General features: G+C 32.3%; 3 protein-coding genes, 1 non-coding gene and 1 pseudogene across 4 annotated transcripts; 1 reads left to right on the forward strand and 4 right to left on the reverse strand.

Annotated features, from left to right (window-relative positions):
- The first annotated feature begins 1355 nt into the window (after positions 1–1355).
- LOC108467804 (uncharacterized) lies at positions 1356–4419 on the forward strand. The gene is made up of 10 exons (XM_017768586.2): positions 1356–1590; positions 1680–1760; positions 1857–1884; positions 2008–2090; positions 2180–2212; positions 2452–2530; positions 2643–2695; positions 3379–3439; positions 3546–3628; positions 3836–4419. The coding sequence occupies exons 1-10, from the start codon at positions 1573–1575 to the stop codon at positions 3923–3925; spliced, it is 609 nt and encodes a 202-aa protein (XP_017624075.1). The 5' UTR covers positions 1356–1572; the 3' UTR covers positions 3926–4419.
- A 643-nt stretch (positions 4420–5062) lies between these two features.
- On the reverse strand, positions 5063–6170 carry LOC108468628 (E3 ubiquitin-protein ligase BRE1-like 1; annotated as a pseudogene).
- Positions 6171–11302: 5132 nt separating this feature from the next.
- LOC108467446 (GTP-binding protein SAR1A) lies at positions 11303–13440 on the reverse strand. The gene is made up of 3 exons (XM_017768059.2): positions 12910–13440; positions 12476–12607; positions 11303–11793 (listed from the first exon to the last, which is right to left on the reverse strand). Exons 1-3 carry the CDS (start codon positions 13036–13038, stop codon positions 11473–11475), a joined length of 582 nt encoding a protein of 193 aa, XP_017623548.1. The 5' UTR covers positions 13039–13440; the 3' UTR covers positions 11303–11472.
- LOC128279881 (small nucleolar RNA snoR83) lies at positions 12011–12134 on the reverse strand. Its single transcript, XR_008270073.1, has one exon. It is a non-coding gene; the product is annotated as a small nucleolar RNA snoR83 (small nucleolar RNA).
- Positions 13441–14096: 656 nt separating the features above from the next.
- Positions 14097–17468, reverse strand: LOC108470008 (pyrophosphate-energized vacuolar membrane proton pump-like). The gene is made up of 8 exons (XM_017771182.2): positions 16973–17468; positions 16321–16895; positions 15830–16209; positions 15664–15750; positions 15238–15568; positions 14731–15141; positions 14593–14652; positions 14097–14517 (listed from the first exon to the last, which is right to left on the reverse strand). Exons 1-8 carry the CDS (start codon positions 17202–17204, stop codon positions 14311–14313), a joined length of 2283 nt encoding a protein of 760 aa, XP_017626671.1. The 5' UTR covers positions 17205–17468; the 3' UTR covers positions 14097–14310.
- Positions 17469–19296: the final 1828 nt, after the last annotated feature.

Below are 19296 nucleotides of genomic sequence, written 5' to 3' on the forward strand. Positions count from 1 at the left end.
TTGCGGCTACAACAATCAAGATGACATGTTTTCAAGCATTCTTAAGTGAGTATTATCCCCTTCGATTTAAGAGTTTGAGTGTTATGAATAGTTTAAGAATAGTGCAAAACAAAAAATAATAATAACAAGAACTTTTTAATGTTTTAATATTTTGAAGGTTTAAAATATGAACTAGGTCCTTGTATTTTAGTATATTTAGAATTTATTCTATCTACTTTTATTTCAAGAAATGTAGTCCTTATACTTTATAGATTTTAAAATGCAAGTTCAATTATTGACAGAGTTAAAGTTCTTCCATTAAATTCAGGTTTATTACAATGTTATTTTTCTAGTTACATGACTGAGTATTTCTTTCATTTCAAAATGTCACACTAATTAATTTTTAAAAAATATATTTTAATAGTTTAACAATTGAATCAAAATTTTGAAATCTAAAAGTAGAAAAACTAAATTTTGAAAATCAAAATAGAACAATTAAATTCTAAATATACGAAGACTACAATAGTTTGGAGCATATTTTAACCTAGGGGTGATCAAAACTCAATTCAATTCGAAAAAATAAATAAAAAAATTAAATTTCGAGTTATTTGAATTATTCGAGTCAACTCGAATAACTGGATTTGAGTTTCGACTTCGAGTCAAGTAGAATTTTACAATTCGAATAACTCAAATAATTTAAATAACAGATTGGTGTAAATACTCTTTTGGTCCTGTCAACTTTGAAAATAAGCAAATTGGTCTCTCTCAACAAAAATACAAAAAATAAAAAAAATTCAAAAATTTTAAACAATTTTAAAATTCAAAAATATTTATAAAATTTCAAAATTTGATTTTTTAAAAATTTAAAAATTCTAAAAATATATAGAAAAATTTAAAATTTAATTTTTTAAATAATAATTTTGAGACCTAATTAATGATTCAAATTTATCATATTCAAGTATATTATTATTATTATTTTTTTTTGTTTGAAAAATTTTCAAATGTATATGGTCTCAAATTTATGAGCTCTAACATAAAATTAGTTATACTATAACAATATTTTTATTTGGCATGTTTAATTTTTTTAATTTAACTCAAACAATTTTACTCAATTCGATTAGATTCGATTCGACTCGACTCGACTCGAATTTCTTTTCACTTAATTAGATTCAAAAAATTAATTTAGAATGATAAAATAAGACTTATAAACTCAATTAACTTGAAATTTTTCACTCGATTCGATCATACATCCATATTTTAACCTATTTTGAAAACATTATTGGACTCATTCAAGTCTTCATATATATATATGGGTCGAATTGGGCTTTGAGTAAAGATTTGAAAACTCTCACTGAATACTTGGCCCATTTAACCAAATGAAAGCTGAAAACGGCCGCAAGTTGTTACCGTTTTAACGATATTGATCGGAATCGAATTTCTCCCTTCAACCCCTTTCTGGACTCAACTTTGGGAACAATTAAATTTCGCTCGACTTTTTAGGGTTTTCAAATTTTTATTCCTTTCCCCCTCTATAATTCTGAATTAATCTAAGCCAATTAACTCTTCCCGTCTTCCGTTTGGGGATCAATATCGATGGCTGCCAACAATAATGTAAGAACAATTTTTTTTTCTTTTTCTTCTGCTTCAACTTTTACGTCTTTAGCTATGGTATTTATTTATTTTTATTATATTTTGTACAGACTCTTGGTGTTGATAATACCTTCAGAAAGAAATTCGATCGAGAAGAATATTTGGAACGCGCTCGAGAGCGTGAGAAACAGGTTTATTATCACAACCTCTCTTTTTTTTTTTTTTTTTTTTAAGCTTGATCGATCCTTTTGCTGATTTTCTTTTTAAAAAATTTGATTTTGATTCAGGAAGTAGAAGGCCGAAATAAATCCAAAGGTGATTGATTTCAATTCTTTTAAATAAACCTGATTAGCTTCTTACCTGTTAGCATTTATGTTTGAATTTAAGAAATGGAATCTGCACAGTGAAAATCAAATATTTATATGTCTATCTATGCAGCAAAAGGCCCTCCAGTGCAAAGGAAACCCCTGAAGCATAGGGATTATGAAGTCGATCTTGAGTCTCGTTTGGGTAAAACTCAGGTTAGTATAAGTGCTTGGATTGAACTTGGTATGTATTCATAATTTACGTTTATATTGCACCATTTTATTTGATTTTTTACTTTCTGCAGGTTGTTACTCCAGTAGCACCTTTAAGTCAGCAGGTAATTATTATCATTTTCTTCCTCATTTGAACTTACGTTACTATCTAATTTCTGGGTGTTTGATGTTCATTGTTGATTGCAAATTGTATTTCTCTAACTGGTTCATGTTCATTGCTTCATTTAGCCCAGAGGGTAACTCAACTTTTCATCTGAAGCATTGCGGTTTTCTTTAATCAGAAATTTATCAGCTCTGTCAAGACTTTGTATAAGGTGTGTTCATTAAATTGGTTTTTTGACAGGCTGGATACTATTGCTCAGTTTGCGAGTGTGTTGTGAAAGATTCTGCAAACTACTTGGATCACATCAATGGGAAGAAACGTATGTGATGTTCTAGAGATTCTTGTTTTATCATCTCATGGATGTGTTTTGACTTGTATAGACATGCACATTAGTTTTCCACTAATCTGATTGCTCCTGGTTCTTTTTTCAGATCAAAGAGCTTTAGGCATGTCCATGCGAGTAGAACGGGCATCCCTTAAACAGGTATTTAGTTGGGAATTTTTATGTGCTTTTTTTAAAACAATTAATTTGTCCAAGTTGTTGAGTTCAGAATCTTGTTATTCAACGAATGCTGTGCATTCTTAATATTAGAAATAAATTATTTAAGTATAGAAATGCAATCCATTAGATATGTGCATCCTTGGGAGTGACCGTAGTAAGAGTTTCATAATATTGGTAGAAAAGTGCTGGGTGGATTGGAGCTCCGAGCTTCCATCTAAAACTAGAGGAAAAGGCTATATGTCCTTTTCCTAAAGGCTTATTATGTATTAGATTATGTGATACCCATGTTTCAGTTCAAGGAAAAAAATCATATAAAATTAACATCAACACCCAGGATTGTATCCAAAGGATTTTAAATCTTCTAACTTAACCACTCATCCATTTTGAGATTTCTTTTAAGCTTTTAAGCTATTTAATTTAAAATATATATAAAATTATTAAAAGAAATAAATATCCTTATAATAAAATCATTGTTTTAAAGGTTTCGTTTTTTAGTCTTTTTCCAACTAAGTTGGTGTCCGGTTAACACGTGACATCAACTCAGTAGTATAGATGCATGGAGATTGTCAAAAATAAAATCTGTGGCATATAATGATATAATTTGTAGGGCCAAAAGAAACGATGTTAAGTTGCACTTTGTCAATTTCTGTGCTTGCTGCATGCAGGTTCAAGAGCGATTTGAGCAATTAAAAAAGCGAAAGCCTCCTGGAAGCTTCACAGAGCAAGGTGACTTTTGTCTCAGTTCCTAACTAGTTGGAATTGGACTTTGATTATAGCTTAGTTTAAGATGATTGATATCTCTACTCCATTCCACCTTCCTATTTTTATGTAGATCTTGATGAACGGATCATCAAACAGCAGGAAGAAGAGGAAGAGCGAAAGCGCCAACGACGAGAAAGAAAGAAAGAGAAAAAGGTCAGTAGTTAGATTTGATAAATTCCTGGTTGTTGTTTTGCCATTAGGTTATTGCTTTTCATATTGAAATGTTTGTAAGCAAGCCTGCTTTTTCAGTTCTAAGCCGTTCCCTAGAGCCTATATCTAATTTCCTTGTTATTGTTTCCTCAATAGTAAGAATTTTACTTCTCAAAATAATGATTGATTGCGATTTTGTCTGGCTTTCAGAAAGAGAAGGCCGCAGAAGAGGAACCTGAAATTGATCCTGATGTGGCAGCTATGATGGGGTTTGGTGGGTTCGGATCATCTAAAAAATGATCGCATTTGTTTATGTGTCATTACATATTGTTTTACGTGACTCTAGTTATTCAGGCTTTTGGAGGTTGCCTGATTTGTAAGGTTTCCCGGTTCAGAAAGGATAGAAAAGTAAAAATTGCCCACCATGCTTCATTCATCTTCCAGATTCCGAGTTCAGTCATGGAAAAATTACTAAACTTGAGCATCTATGGATGCATGTTTATGTTATGCCATGCAGTATGCTACTTTTATGGGGTTCTATGCTCAGTGCTTGCCCTATAGAACCATGGAATTCAGGTAAACTGTACACTGTTATTAATTTTTTTTTGTGGAAGAATGGAGATGAGTTGAAGTAGAGAAATAAAGAGTATGGACCAGGGAAGAGTTCAATGGAACCAACTTGGTGATTTATCTTTTTAGTACGTGGTTTTTGGAGATAATTTCTTTCTTTTTCTCTACCAATAAATTGGGTGGTTTATGCCATGTCTAGAAATAAAGGTATTTTTATTTTAAAATACTATAGAGACACTTGTTTTAATAGTTAGATTGTAAATTAGTTTTATTTAATAAAATTTCATCTATTGTTACGGTTATTTCATTTTGATGTATAAGAATTATATTTTAATGGTAGAAATTAATGAAATTTTAACAAAAAATAATTTGTTTTTAATTTAATATATAAAAATTAATTAATTTATTTTTTGAGTAGAGAAGATAGAATATAATCTAAAGTTTTATAATACTTTTAAATTGGGTGGTTTATTCTAAGTTCAGAAATAAAAATAATTATGTTTCTAAGCATTTTCGGCTTGCTTCTAATAAAATTTTACGAATTTTTTTATTATTTAAGTCATCAAATATTTTATACATACAAAATAAGTTCTTAAACTTTAATTTACATCTAAATTGTTAAAAGATAAAGGGTTTATCTAAATTATTAAAAGACAAAGGGCTTGTTTAAAAAAAAAGGATTTATTTGAATAAAACAACATAATTAGGATATCTTTATTTGAACATTTCAATTTTTTTCTTGAAATATAATTCTAAGCTTTTTACTTCAGAAAACCTAGTAAAAATTTTAGCTTCTAAAGCCACTTGAAACTGTTGAAGTTTTTGAGAAAAAAATGATGTGAAAAGAAAACAAAGACAAGAGGAAAATAGAAGTAATCTTTATTGAAAGTGTATTTTATTGAACTGAAAATTAGTGTTTATATAGGAAAAGAAAAAAAAACAGCCATTGACTAAAAATAAACTACTAAAAGAAAAATTGCTACAATTAACTAAATTATTTTGTTATAGTAGCTGAAGCAAATTTTATCTGAAAGACTCAAATTTGTTACTGGGCAAAGCTTTGGTAAATATATTAGCTAGTTGAAATTCAAATTTGCAAATACTTTAAACCAACTCAACCTTCCTTCTCTAATTCTATCTGCAAGTCCGCCAATGCGAATTGACTTTTCTCAATTTTAGATTGTGCCTCCCTTGCTTGATGAGATGAGTTTCTCACATCTGACAATAATTTTTGTTTATTTTCTAATGAAACTGACTTTTGAGATTTTTCTTCTTCAAGTTTGTGAACCTGGTCTGACCAGAACCTCAGCTGGTCGCCTGGTCCTCCATTTTTGCAACTTTCATCTCATAGAAGTTGAGGGATGCACTGGATTGTTGAATCTTCTTTTCCATGTTATGTTTCTCCAAGAGGAGAGTGTCTTGCAGCTGTTTTGCCTTTGCGCATTCCAAAACATGCCTGATGTTATAGTCATCTCTCTCCGTAATTTGCAACAGTAGCTGCTGGTTTTGCGTCTGCATGTCATCATATGCTTGTCTAATTGACTCTAATTCAGATAAGTAAGCTTCATTTTCGTCATTTTTGGATTTCAAAGTATCAAAAAGCCTAGCCTTATTCCTCTTGGAAGCCTCCAATGTCTGTCGCAAGTCGGTAATTTCAGCTTCTGCAGCAGCCAACCTTTGCTGGGATATCGCTTCAGCTTCATTAGCTTTCTTAACACACAACTTCAAATATTGCTCATCGAGGCGGGATTTCAAACTTTGAACACGGGCCCATTCCTTGTAGTCTGAATCTCTCGTTTCCAGAACATCTCTCGAATCAGTAAATTCACGTCTATGCATCTCCAATATCAATTTCAACTCCGCGTCATTTTTTTTTTTCAAATCTTGCACCATGGCTTGCAACTTTTCAATAGCTTGAGTGGAAGTCTCCATTGCTTTCCTTGTTGGCAAGCTCTACAATCTAGAATTTTAGATTCAAGACAAGGGAGACCTTGAACCAATTACTTTCTTTATAAATTCACAAGAGCTGCATGATTGAAATGTCCAAGCTTCTTGAGCCAAACTTCAACATGGACATTTGTTGTAGAGAATACGACTTACTCCTCTAATGGATCAAGTGCAAAACTATTATCTTATTTTGAATACATCGTTGTCATTTGCATAATTGATTAAACACTGATTTGTTTCAAAGATAACTTTGAAACCCTTTTGAATTAACTGGCCATCACTCAACAAATTTTAATTGTAACAGTGCCTTTTCCCTTAACTAGAATGTACTCTCCATTGCCAATCTTTACTTGGGAAACTACTGAATTATCCAATTCTCTGAAAAGATCACGAACAAAAGTCATATGATTGGTGCAACCAATGACAATGAGTCATTTCACTTCGACAGATTGCAAGCAAGTGACCACAAAGAGTTGCTCCTCCTCTTCTTTATTAGCAACTTGAGCAACATTCTTTTGCTACAAATTCACTTGTGTGACAATCTTTTGCTGAGTATTGCTTTTGCAAAAATTTTGATGATGTTCCATCTTTTGGCACTTTTCACATTGCTGGTCTAGCTTTCTCCAGCCTTTGAAAGGTGGATGCCTCATTCTTCCGTAGTGCTTACAAGGGGGGAAATCATATTTATTCCTATACTGTAACTGAAGAATCAGAACTTGAATTTCCCTTCTTTCTTTCCCTTTCCTCCTTGACTGTATTGAGCTTCCACAGCTAATGCATCCTCAACAAATCCTTCATGAGCCTTCTCTGCTCTTGTGCATGTAAAGCATTCATCAATTCTGCTAAACTAACCTTTGAAAGATCTTTAGTATTTTCCAAAGAGAAAATGGTAGCTTCAATACTTCAGAAACATTTATAAGAATTTTTTTGAACTAATCTGAAATCAATAAATTCAAATCCAAATAATCTTATTTTGTTTGCGATTCCAAGCAATTTGTCGAATTACTCCTTCATCGTCTCGAAATACTTTATCAAGTTTAGCATTTTCATGCCTTTAATTCTTTCATCTCCTTTATACTCTTCCTTCAAAAAATTTCAAACTTCAAAGGTTGATTTCATTCTCATGGTTTTGAGAAAGATTTCAGATGAGACTACAGCAAATAATGTAACTCTTGCATTTGATTTTCTTGATTTTCTCTCCTTTGTGATTCTTGATTTGCGCCATAGTCGAATTGATAGATAATGAATGAACTTCGTAATCCTCCTCCGCAGCATCCCAAAGATCATTTGCCTTTAGATGAGTCTCCACATCTTCCCAAAGATCATTTGCCTTTAGATGAGCCTTCATCCTTACTACCCAGACATGGTAACCTTTACCGGGTGGTGCATGTGCAGTGAAAGGAATTTTTGAATCCATAGAAAGAGAAGGAAGACAAAATATTTTCCTTTAGTAACAGTTCCCTCGAGAAGATAGCTATAATACTAGAGTTTTTTGAGAAAAAACTTTAGAGCGAAAAGAAAACAAGAAAGTCAAAAGGAAAGTAAAAATAATTTTTATTGAAAGTGTATTTTATTGAACTGAAAACTAGTGTTTATATTGAAAAAAAATTCAACAACTAAAAATAGAATACTAAAATATTCATAATTTCTAAAAAAAATTTCTAGAACTTAGCAACAAAGCAGAAATTACTAAAATTAGCTAAATTATTTTGTTATACTAGCTGAAGCAAATCTTCATGAGAAACCCTTATCAAAGACCAAAAAGCAAAGCATGGATTAGTAGCTTACCAGAGGATATTTTGTCTCACATTCTGTCCTTTGTGGAACTAAGAGAAGCTGTCAAAACCTTAGTTTTGTCGAAAAGATGGAAAAGAGTTTGGACTTGGATTCATTGTATATACTTAAATAACAAACCATATCTAAGATTTTTCAACCGAGATTTGTTGTCTATGAAAGAAGAGAACAAGCGAAGACCTAGCTTCATTAATTTCGTTAATGAGATTTTAACTGGGAATAACGATAGGATATTGTCCCTTACAAGCTTTTCTCTTTGGTATTATTTTGGTTCTAGAGAAGATACTGTATATGAAGAAATCCCATCTCTTGTTCAATGGATTATTGCTGCTGCTGCTGCTGTTACGTCCATTCTCAAGAATTTTGATTTTGGTATTGGAGTTGGTGGTATCAACATGCCTCCTATCCTTTTCCAATGCCAAAACCTGGTAACCCTTACAGTAATTTCTTTTTATTCCAACATGATTTGTGTTGATGTCCCTGAAACTGTCTGTCTTTCAAGCCCCATCTTCATAATGTATACTTCAAGCATGAAAACTCATTGAAAATTGAGAGAATTTTGGTCATTCTTTTTTTGAAGAAAAACTTGGCAAATGGGAGAGGAATAACCCTTTCCTTTTAACAAATTTTCAACATAGGCAATTTGCTTAGAGGAGCTTGGGTAAATTCCAAAATAGGATCTCTTTTCTCTAAAATGTTATTTTCTAATTTTCTCACATTGACCCTACTAATTTTATTAATCTTACAATTTAATCCATAGGCCTTAATTACTAAACACTCATACTAATCAATTACTAATTCTAATAGATAACTACATCATAATTAAAAAGAGCTAATTTATTATTGTATTTATTCTCGAAAATTTCTTAATTTAACTTTTTTAAGTGACTTGATTTAAAAATTTTAGGTCAAAACTGAACATCTCAAAATTTGGAGAGTTACAAATATACACCTAGAGTTTAGTAGTAACATAAGTTCAATGATGGAGAAAATTATTTAGAGGGTGTTACTTTTGATTTAGTTATCTATTCTCTGCCCATTGTTGCCCTCTCAGTATTAATGATATTAATTGGGTAAACTAATTGGGTAAACTAGAGCTAGTGGCCCAAATTTTAATGATTTTTGTTTTGGTCATTCAAATTTTATTTTTAAATTTAATTACTTATGTTAGTTCAATTTTATTTTATAGTCATTCCATCGTTAAAATGCTTTGATGACTAGTTTGATGACTAGTTAAAAATATTGATGTACTATTCTTTTATTGATATAATAATAATTTTTGCCTTTTAACATTTTATAGAATTTATCAATTTGATCTTAATTTTAAAAATTTTAACAAATTTATCCCTCATATATTTTACATATTATCTCAATTAGAACCTAGTCTTCAAAATTCAAAAATTATAATTATAAAAATTTAAAATAAAAATACATAAAAAGTTCAAAAGATATAAATTTTAAAAATAATATAAAACAAATATATTTATAAAAATATTTAAAATTTTAAAAATAAAATAAATGTGTTGAATATGAAAATGAAAGAGATTAGTCGAAGTCACGTTGAAGATTGTGGGGTGAGTTGACCCATAAAAATTAAATGAAAATATTACTTATAATTTTTAAAACTTTTATATAATTGATGTATTAATTTAATTTTTTTAAAATAACTCCACAAGAATTCGAAAAAGGCCCACAAATTTTTGAAAATAAATTATTTTATATAAAAATAAATGAATCTCTCCCAATAAAAACGTAAGAATCCTTAATTTTTTATTTTCTTTCAACACTGAGTCACTTTTTTTTTCAAATTTCTTTTATTCTCTTTCTAGAATTTTTACATTAAAGGCATTTAATGTTTCAATACTTTATGTTGAACTCCCAACTTGGTAACAACTCTTCTTTTTCTTTTTATATTTTATTGATAAATTTATAAAAATTTATAAATTTATAGATTAAGATTTCTATGCAAATTTTATTTATTTTAGTTATTGAATAATTTTAGGATTATTGATTTTGTATGAGATTCCTAACATCGTGATTGAGTAATAATTTTAGAGGTTGATTAATAAAATTTGTTGTTGTTAGTGTGATTATTGTGAATCTTGTGTTCGAAAATTTAATATATTGCATTCTCATGACACAAAAGCACTTAAGCTATTTAACTTTTTCAATTTCGAAAATGATTATTTAAGAACAATTAATCACAACGTTAATAGTTTGTATAACTTTAATTGATAATAAAACAATTTTAACTCTCAAAATTTACATATTCTATCCGTATATATATATATATATATATATATATATATATATATATATATATATATATATATGAAACTACAAATATTTTATATATTCATTTTTCATTTTCATTTTTTTAAAATTTTATACATTTTTCAAATAAGCTTTTTAAAATCAAAAATCAAATTTGTGAACATGTAAATATTGAGAGATTAATTTGTTATTAAATCAATATTGAGAGATTAATTTGTTATTAAATCAATCAAATCAATTAGAATTAGATACCATTGATAGAAAATATTAATTTTCATGGTTATTTGTGTTTATTTATTCACTTTTGAAATTAATGAGATTAAATTGCTTCACTTTTTTAGAGGATTGAAATTGAGAATAACCATAGTGGTGTTCTTACCAAAAATATAAAATTTGGAACTATAGAGGGACTATAAAAGTCACCCCTAGCCTCATGATACTATATATGCCTCAATAGAAGAAACACTTATCAATGGCCGTCTGACGGTATAGAAACAAAGAAGCAAGCAAAGAAAGAAGACAGGATCAGTGGCTTACCAGACAATATTTTGTCTCACATTCCGTCATTTGTGTAAGAGAAGCCGTTAAAACCTGGTTTTGTCGAAAAGATGGGAAATTCATTCATCGTATATGCTTAAATTAACTAATCATGTTTACCATTGATTCATTTGTTGCAGCTAGCATTGTTTTGCACCAGATTGCCATAATTCTTGCAGTTGCTCAAGAAGAAGCTTGCTAATTTACCTTAGTTTCACAATTTGATCCATTTGAAAATAGGGCGTTGTAATGATATCATACCTTGCATTTGAAACATAGGTAAGTAGAGGTATGATAATTTCATGATGAGTGTGTGTGTATATATATATTGTGCTTCCTCAGCATTTCTTCACCTCAGAAGCATTCATATGGTGGTCACCAGAATCGGTCCTTTGAGATGATAGAAACTCACTTAGTAGTTCGGAAGAAAGAAGGCATTGAAATGGTTGAATACTTTTAGAATAATGGAGAACTGTTGAAAAAGGAGGCTATAACTTCATATGCAAAAAGAGATAACATAGAATGGAAGAAAAAGTGAAAGGGGAACCCTCTAAATTAACCCAAATCATCAATTACTTATATGTCTCATTGTTTCGTAGAGGGGAGGTATGCTTACCAATTCAAACAAAAATGGAAGAAAAAGTGAAAGGGATAACCCAACTAAATCCAGTATAAAAATAACATTAAGAAAGAAAGCATAGCATGTCTGATTTCTCTTTAGCTACCTACTTAATGTACTGAGATACCCACTTGAAACCATCTCCATAACCCATTTTTCGGACAATGCTACACATGAATACCTCGAGGGGACGAACATTGGAGTCTCCCAAATTGACCTTACCCTTGCCTGTGGTGAAATTGGTCAGGCCAAGGTGATAACGCAACTCATCTTCCGAGGCAGCATATGGTATATCGATCTTGTTACCCAATATCAAGAATGGAACATTAGCCAAAGATTCATCAGAGAGGAGAGCATCCAACTCCTTTTTCGACTCAGCAAACCTCTCCTTGTCGTAAGCATCTACCAGGTAAACAACTGCATCCACCTACAAACAAATTCAAACAAATTACGGTAACTATGCTCCCCTTCCTAACATGACATCCGTAAAAACAAAAATCAAAAAACTTGAATGAATCTATTGTGAAAGAGTTCGAACAAAATGAAGAACCAGAGTGCACATAGAGAATCCCATTTTGTTACTTTTACAATATTCCTACACTGAAATCTTCATATTGTTACTGCACTAACATAGAATGCAATCGTATTGTGTGAAGAGGTACTATTAAAACAACTTCCTGTTAAAATTAAAGCTGTTATCAGCGAACTCCCCATCCTCATTCTTTGCCCCTCATGAATCAGATAATCACAAGAACCATTATCTAGGATTATAGAGGCACACTTGGAGAAGCCTACTACGACAAACACTATTGCAATCGCACAGATCCTCAAGTGAAATAACAAAGAAGAAAAGCAACCAACCAGACCCGATTACCCATATTTTTAAAATCCCTATTTATGTAATCCAACAAACATTACCATAGTTTACCAAACATGAATAACAATTCGCTTATGCACTTTAGAATTTATTACCTAATGCTCAATTAAACAATGAATAACATTTCCAAACGATGAAGTCTATGCTGCACATCATTAATGAACACCTAACACACACACACGCATATCAAATTGCAACTAATCAGATGGATTTGTAGGTAAAAGAAATGTACCTTGGCGTAGTAATCTTTCCAAACTCTTCGAGCAATCTGATGGCCTCCCAAATCAAAAGCTTTAAACTTGATTTTCCCAATGCTCAATTCCTCTGATGTGGGATGCTGTGTTGGCTGATGCTGAACTAATCTCTGCCAAATCCCATTAAAACCCAACTTCGAATTAACTTTCAAAAAAAATAGAGCAAGCACCCCTTTTTTTATTTTCTTCGTTTGATAAAATAAAAATTTTCCAGCTAACGGCTAATCTCTACAAAAATCCCATCAATAGTACAAGAGTAGAACATGTTAAATAGCCTTAATTTTGATTAAACTTTTAATGGCATTCAAAACATTGTTAGATCGAAATATTAGAACTCTATCAGAAAAAAACCAACAAAATTGAACACAAATCTAATTCCCCAGACTCATAAAGGGTGGAATTATGAAAATACCTCATCTTTGAGCATGTGAAGCAGCGTGGTTTTGCCAGCATTATCAAGCCCTAAAAACAAGATCTTGGCCTCTTTATGCCATAGACCGAGGGAGGCAAGAATCCCATAGAACCAATCGAACAAAAACATGATCTAGATTTATTTTTTCCTTCACTAAAACTAATTAACCCTAAAAGAAAAAAAGAAATGAATCTTCAGTCAAAGTAAAACAGAGGGAGGGAGTTGGTGAGTATATAAATAAGGGCGAGTTGGCGAGTTTTGACTGGGTGGGTGAGTTGTTCGGACCAATCAGGTGCTTCAAATCGCAAGTGTAGTTGGGGATGGGGCGACGGCAATGGATCTTCTTATTTTGGATCTGATCTTTTAGTCGGAGACAAAAGGTTTTTTGTTGGTCTCTCTTTCTATTGGGCTTCGTATTATACAGCCCTAATCCCTGCTTTTGTTTTATTTCAGCCTTTTCCTTAACTCTATTACCCTAATCATGTCTTTTTAAAGATTAAATTTTGGCATGGAGATTGACAAGGAGGGTGGCTATCCCTAAGGAGAAGTTCGTTTTGAGCACTTAAAGAAGATTAGGACTCAATGCCTTTTGGAATAGAGCTATGATTTTGTGGAAACCTATGCAACCTGTTCAGTTAGTTGATCTTGGGAACAATTATTTTATGGAAAAGTTTCATCCTAAGGACTAAAGTTCTTTCGGAAGTGTCGTGGATTGTTTATGGTTAGTGCTTAACGATTCAATCGTGTTCTGCTCTCTTTTATTTACGACGTCTTAGTTACATTCGATAGTTTTTATTGTTTGGATTCGCCTATCAGGATTATCATGTGCATCATATAAACAATATGTACTTGATTGAGAAAAAATTTAGGCTGACGGTTCTTTTTGACATGTGGAATATGAACTTGATTGAGAAAAAATTTAGGCTGATGGTTCTTTTTGACATGTGGAATATGAGACTTTTTCTTAAAATTTTTATAAATTTTAAAAGTCCTAAATAAAAAAAATTTCTATTTTAGGAGATGAACACCTACCAACCCCGACATAGCTACGCCATTGCCTAAAGTCATTATTGATATTTATGGCTAAAATTTTGTATATTATTATTATTTATCCCTCAAAAATAAATTCCTTAAAAGATAATATTAAATTGTTTTGAGATTTGAAGTTGGAATCTAACCATTTGCAATTTTTTAAAGTTCCTCAAAACAAAATCATTTTTATTCAATCATAAACTTACCATGTTGATATAAGAACTAACTTAGAAGCAAGGCCTGCCTTTCCTTTACATATCTTATTCTTAATACAAAAGTTCCCCATATCCTCTAACTTACAACTCTACTGTTGATATATATATATATATGCATGCATGTATGTATTTATTGTTAAAAGGAGCTTGAAATTTAGATGAATTTGAAAAGAAAGCCTCCATGAGCGGCGAAGAAAGGAGCAAAGACCAAAGATTCAACAGCCATGAGCTTGATGAGGATGTTGAGTGATGGACCTGAAGTGTCTTTCAGTGGATCCCCTATTGTGTCTCCTATCACTGCTGCCTTGTGACATTCTGAACCTTTTGGTCCCAATGACTTTGCATGTTCGCTAACTCCCGCCTTTTAACACATAAAACCATTAATTGCAAGACAAACCCAATGCTTACAACATCATAAAACAATTTGTAGGCTTACCTCAATGTATTTCTTGGCATTATCCCATGCTCCTCCTGTGTTTGAAGCTGAGATGGCAACCTATGGCAACACAAATTTTGATCATGGCGTTTGTTTATATGAACATAGGCTGGTAAAAGTGATGGAAATGTTTCGTACCTGGACACCAGAAACTAGTGCACCAGCTAGGACACCAGCGAGAGTTTCGACCCCGAAAAGGATTCCTACTATAAGTGGAGTAAGCATAACGAGTGCACCGGGTGGGATCATTTCGCGGAGTGAGGCATCGGTTGATATCTTGACGCAGTTTGCGTAGTCTGGTTTTACCCTGCCTTCCATTAGTCCTGGAATTGTATTGAATTGCCGACGAACCTCTTCGACCATTTTGAGAGCTGCGCTTCCGACACTTTTCATTGTCATGGCGGAAAACCAGTAAGGGAGCATGGCTCCAATTATGAGACCAATGAAAGCCTTTGGTGTCAATACATCTACGGTTTTGATGCCTGCTCTGCTAACATAGGCACCAAATAAAGCAAGTGAAACAAGGGCTGCCGATCCGATTGCGAAACCCTGAGATGAAAAAGCAGAATACATGGCATTTTTTTAGTGGAAGGGCCAATGATGAATTTGAAGAAAAAGATCATGGAAGTAACTTATAAATCTTACCTTCCCAATAGCTGCAGTGGTATTTCCTGCAGCGTCTAAAGCATCGGTTCTTTCGCGAATCTTGTGACTCATTCCGGTCATTTCTGCAATACCACCAGCATTGTCACTTATGGGACCATATGCATCGATTGCAAGACCGGTGGCTATAGTGCTGAGCATCCCCAAAGCGGCCACCGCGATTCCATACATTGCAGCCAGGCTAAAGCTCACGTAAATAGCGATGGCAATGGCAAATATGGGGATAATGACCGATTTGTATCCCAGAGCCAACCCGAAAATCACATTTGTTGCAGCTCCTGTCCTGCAAGCATCTGCTACATCCTGCACCGGACTGGAAAAATATTCAAAGAGGACGGTAAGCATAAGCTTTATATCAATTCTAATCTAACAATTAACACACCGATGAAGACTCGCAAACATCCTCACCTGTAAGCATTGCTAGTATAATATTCTGTAGTATAACCGATAATGAGTCCAGCCCACAATCCGATAGCAACACAGAAGAATAAGTGCCTGCATTATACATAATCATTAAATAAAGCAAAGGGGAGTGAATTCAAATGAAGAGGAAAACAGTTTACAGGTTGCATACCAATTCTTCACTTCCTTTTCAGTTCCAAAATTGAAGAGAGTGAATTCTGATGGCAATGCAAAGAAGCTAACGACAGCAATCCCAGCAGTCATGAGAACGGTGGAGATAAGCAGTTGTCGTTTTAATGATGGTTCGATGTCACTTACTTTCTTGATCTCAAACAGATCAGTTGCAAAAAGTGTAGTTATCAAACATACCACAATTCCCATTGAGCTAATGAGCAAGGGATAAGACATTGCTGTAAACTCATGGCTGATACCAAAGGATGATATGGATGCAACAAAAAGAGCAGCACATGATGATTCAGCATAAGATCCAAATAGATCAGATCCCATTCCAGCAATGTCTCCTACATTATCACCCACATTATCGGCAATAACCTGTTTAAAAGTTGTGTTAGAACTCAAGAACTATCTACCAGACGTCGACTGTTCTTATGAAAAAAAGACTTAAAATGCTAAAATAGATGAGGAGGGACTGTGGGAACTTACAGCTGGATTTCGTGGATCATCTTCGGGGATATTCCGCTCGACTTTACCGACAAGATCAGCACCAACATCGGCTGCTTTCGTATATATTCCTCCCCCAACTCTTCCAAACAGGGCCATAGAAGAACCACCTAGACCATAACCCGTAATAGATTCATAGAGTCCTTCCCAGTCATCACCATAGTAGAGTTTAAACAAATTGATGGAAACATAGAGCACCAAAAGGCCATTGGCTGCAAGCAGGAAACCCATGACAGCTCCAGAGCGGAAAGCTGTTATAAATGCCTTGCCAACACCTTTCCTTGCTTCTAATGTTGTTCTGGCATTGGCATAAGTTGCAATCTTCATCCCTAGATAACCTGAGAGGACTGAAGTAAGAGCCCCTAGCAAGAAAGCAATTGTGCTAAAGATGGCATTTGCCAGGGCTGGTTTGCAAGTGTTTCCCTGGCTGTATGTGCATGGTTCGCTTTTGGTGCTGAAGCCCTTAACTGAACCAAGGAAGAGGAATATGATAGCACCAAATACACACATGAAGATACCAAGATACTTGTATTCAGTAAAGAGAAAAGAGGTTGCTCCTGTGAACATAATACTAACAGTGTTAGTGGAAAGTAACAGACATTATAAATCAAAATTTACAGAAATAAAAGCTCACCAACAGAAATGGCATGTTGAATCTCCGTACACTTGATGGAAATCTCAAGATTGTTAATACCCTCTTCTTCTTCATCAGATTCAATCAGTTTTTGTTTATATCCATTGCTTGAATCCTGTGATGAGAGCTTCACCCTAGAGACCAAAAACCATTGAAGCACTGCAAAACCAATGCCCACCAAGGAAGCTAAAGGTATCAGAATTTGGGTAAGACCCTCACTCAAGGCACTCATCTCCACAAACTCTCAGCAATATTTCACTTTGTTTCTCGGCTTGTCTTAGCAAAATGTAGTAAAAGAAAACTAGTGTTTGGAAATTTGAACTCAATGGAAAAAAGTGGTCTTACAGGCACTGCATGGCTATTGAAATAGACTAACTGGTTGTTTTGAACGACAGATGGGACAAAAATGATTAGATTCTTCTAAACCTTGGATGTGTTTACCAGTTGTTTTGATTAGCAGTTTTAAGTTTTTGTCATTGTCCTTATCCAATGTGCTCCTTTCACACTCCACATTTAAGATCATGCTGTAAAAGGTTTTCTTAAGTTGGATCAACAACAGCATTTACTATGTGGGGAGATAAGATCAAAATGCATCAATTATTAATTCAATATTCATTAATTAACTGCAGACTAATTAATCATTTACTTTTACTTTTTCCATATCCATGAAGCTTCTAATTGCTTGAACTTATTCAACTTTTAGCTGCATTTATTTTGAATTTTCAACTGCTATGTTCTCCATCTGTTCAAAAATGAGAAAAGTAACTTATTTTATAATACAACTCTAATTCTTGATAGTCACCATTTATTGTAAGCATTATTTTATATGTATATGAATATAAACTTCACTAGATCAACCTGCCACGGCATTGCTTCCATTGGTAAGATAGGGGTTTTTGGCTTTGGTGTTCAACAGGCTAACCTATGATTTTGACAATTACACAATTCATTAAAAATTTCTCTTCAAGCAAATTACAAAGAAGTATTCATATTAAAGATCAAGGGTGGGTCAAAACATTGAAATAGACAAGTCGTTAAACCTAAGCATATAGTCATCTTGCAGGTTATTGAAATTTCTAGTAGAAATGTGTAGATATTTTTCGGTTCCCAAGTTTTCAAAATTACCATCAAATGTCTTCTTTGTTAACATAGCAAGGTCAGCCAAGTGGTTTAGGTCCTTTCTTTTTCACTGATGTAAGCAAGTGGTCTATGTACTATTATAAAAAATAAAATAAGCTCAAATTGTATCAAAATTAACATTTGTTGTTAAAAAATTATATGAATTTTTTTCATCTATAGTTTAAATTTAAACAAAAATTTTATTTGCAAAATTATAAAAAAATCTTTAAAATAATAACTTTTTAAAACAATAAATGTTAATTCTATTGATATTTGATCTTTTGTTTAATTTTTTTATAATATAATAATTAAATTGATATAGTTAATAGTAACGAGACTAATTTAATCCTACCCTCATAAAAGTTTAATAAATAAATTTAAAGTATGAAAAACTAATTTGATACAGGAACTATTACCCTTACAAACCCTTACGAGACAATACAATGGGTAGGGTTTTATTTTTTATGTTAACCTATGACGTTTCAGTTATTTTTAAGGGTTAAAAAAAATGATTGGTGCATGCAAATACCATTTCCCTGCATGCTTTCCAGGTCATAAAAACTAGCTACTTTTAACTTTACTGGTTTCATTTTCAGCTTTAGGAAAAGTACCTGGATTGAATATCAAAACACCTTACCAAAAGCCCTTGGTTTGTCACAAATTTGATTTTTATATATCTATAGTAATATAATATGTTTAAAACTGTAATAAATTTTATTTTGAAAGTATTATATCTTTTCTATATTTAATAAATTTAAAATAATATATGCATACAATAAGAAAAATGAGATTTGAACTTTTATTATCATAATATTTATTATCTCAACTTTTATTATATTAACTTTTTATAAATATATTTATTATATAGTTTTTCACTCAAAGAATATCTCATAATCTAATATTTAAAATGAGGTTATGGTCTAAAGGCTGCAAAAGTTCAAACTATAAAACCCTTAAATGTGCTTTTTTTTTTTTGTAAATACTAAATAAAGAAATAATTTTTTTAGATTCTTAAACCACGGAATTGTCTAATACGATTGTCTAGCCCGTTGTTTGGTGATTAGTGCCAATAATAATAATGATGAGGAGGAGGAATATTTGAGAGGAATAAACCATAAACCAGAAGAAGTTTGTTTACCATAAACTTGCACCCCATTTGTTTGAATGTCTTGTTATTCTGATTTCCGTTTTCCTTTTCAATTGTC

This window comes from Gossypium arboreum, chromosome 8, assembly GCF_025698485.1.
Source record: "Gossypium arboreum isolate Shixiya-1 chromosome 8, ASM2569848v2, whole genome shotgun sequence".
In the NCBI taxonomy this organism is placed as follows: Eukaryota; Viridiplantae; Streptophyta; class Magnoliopsida; order Malvales; family Malvaceae; genus Gossypium; species Gossypium arboreum.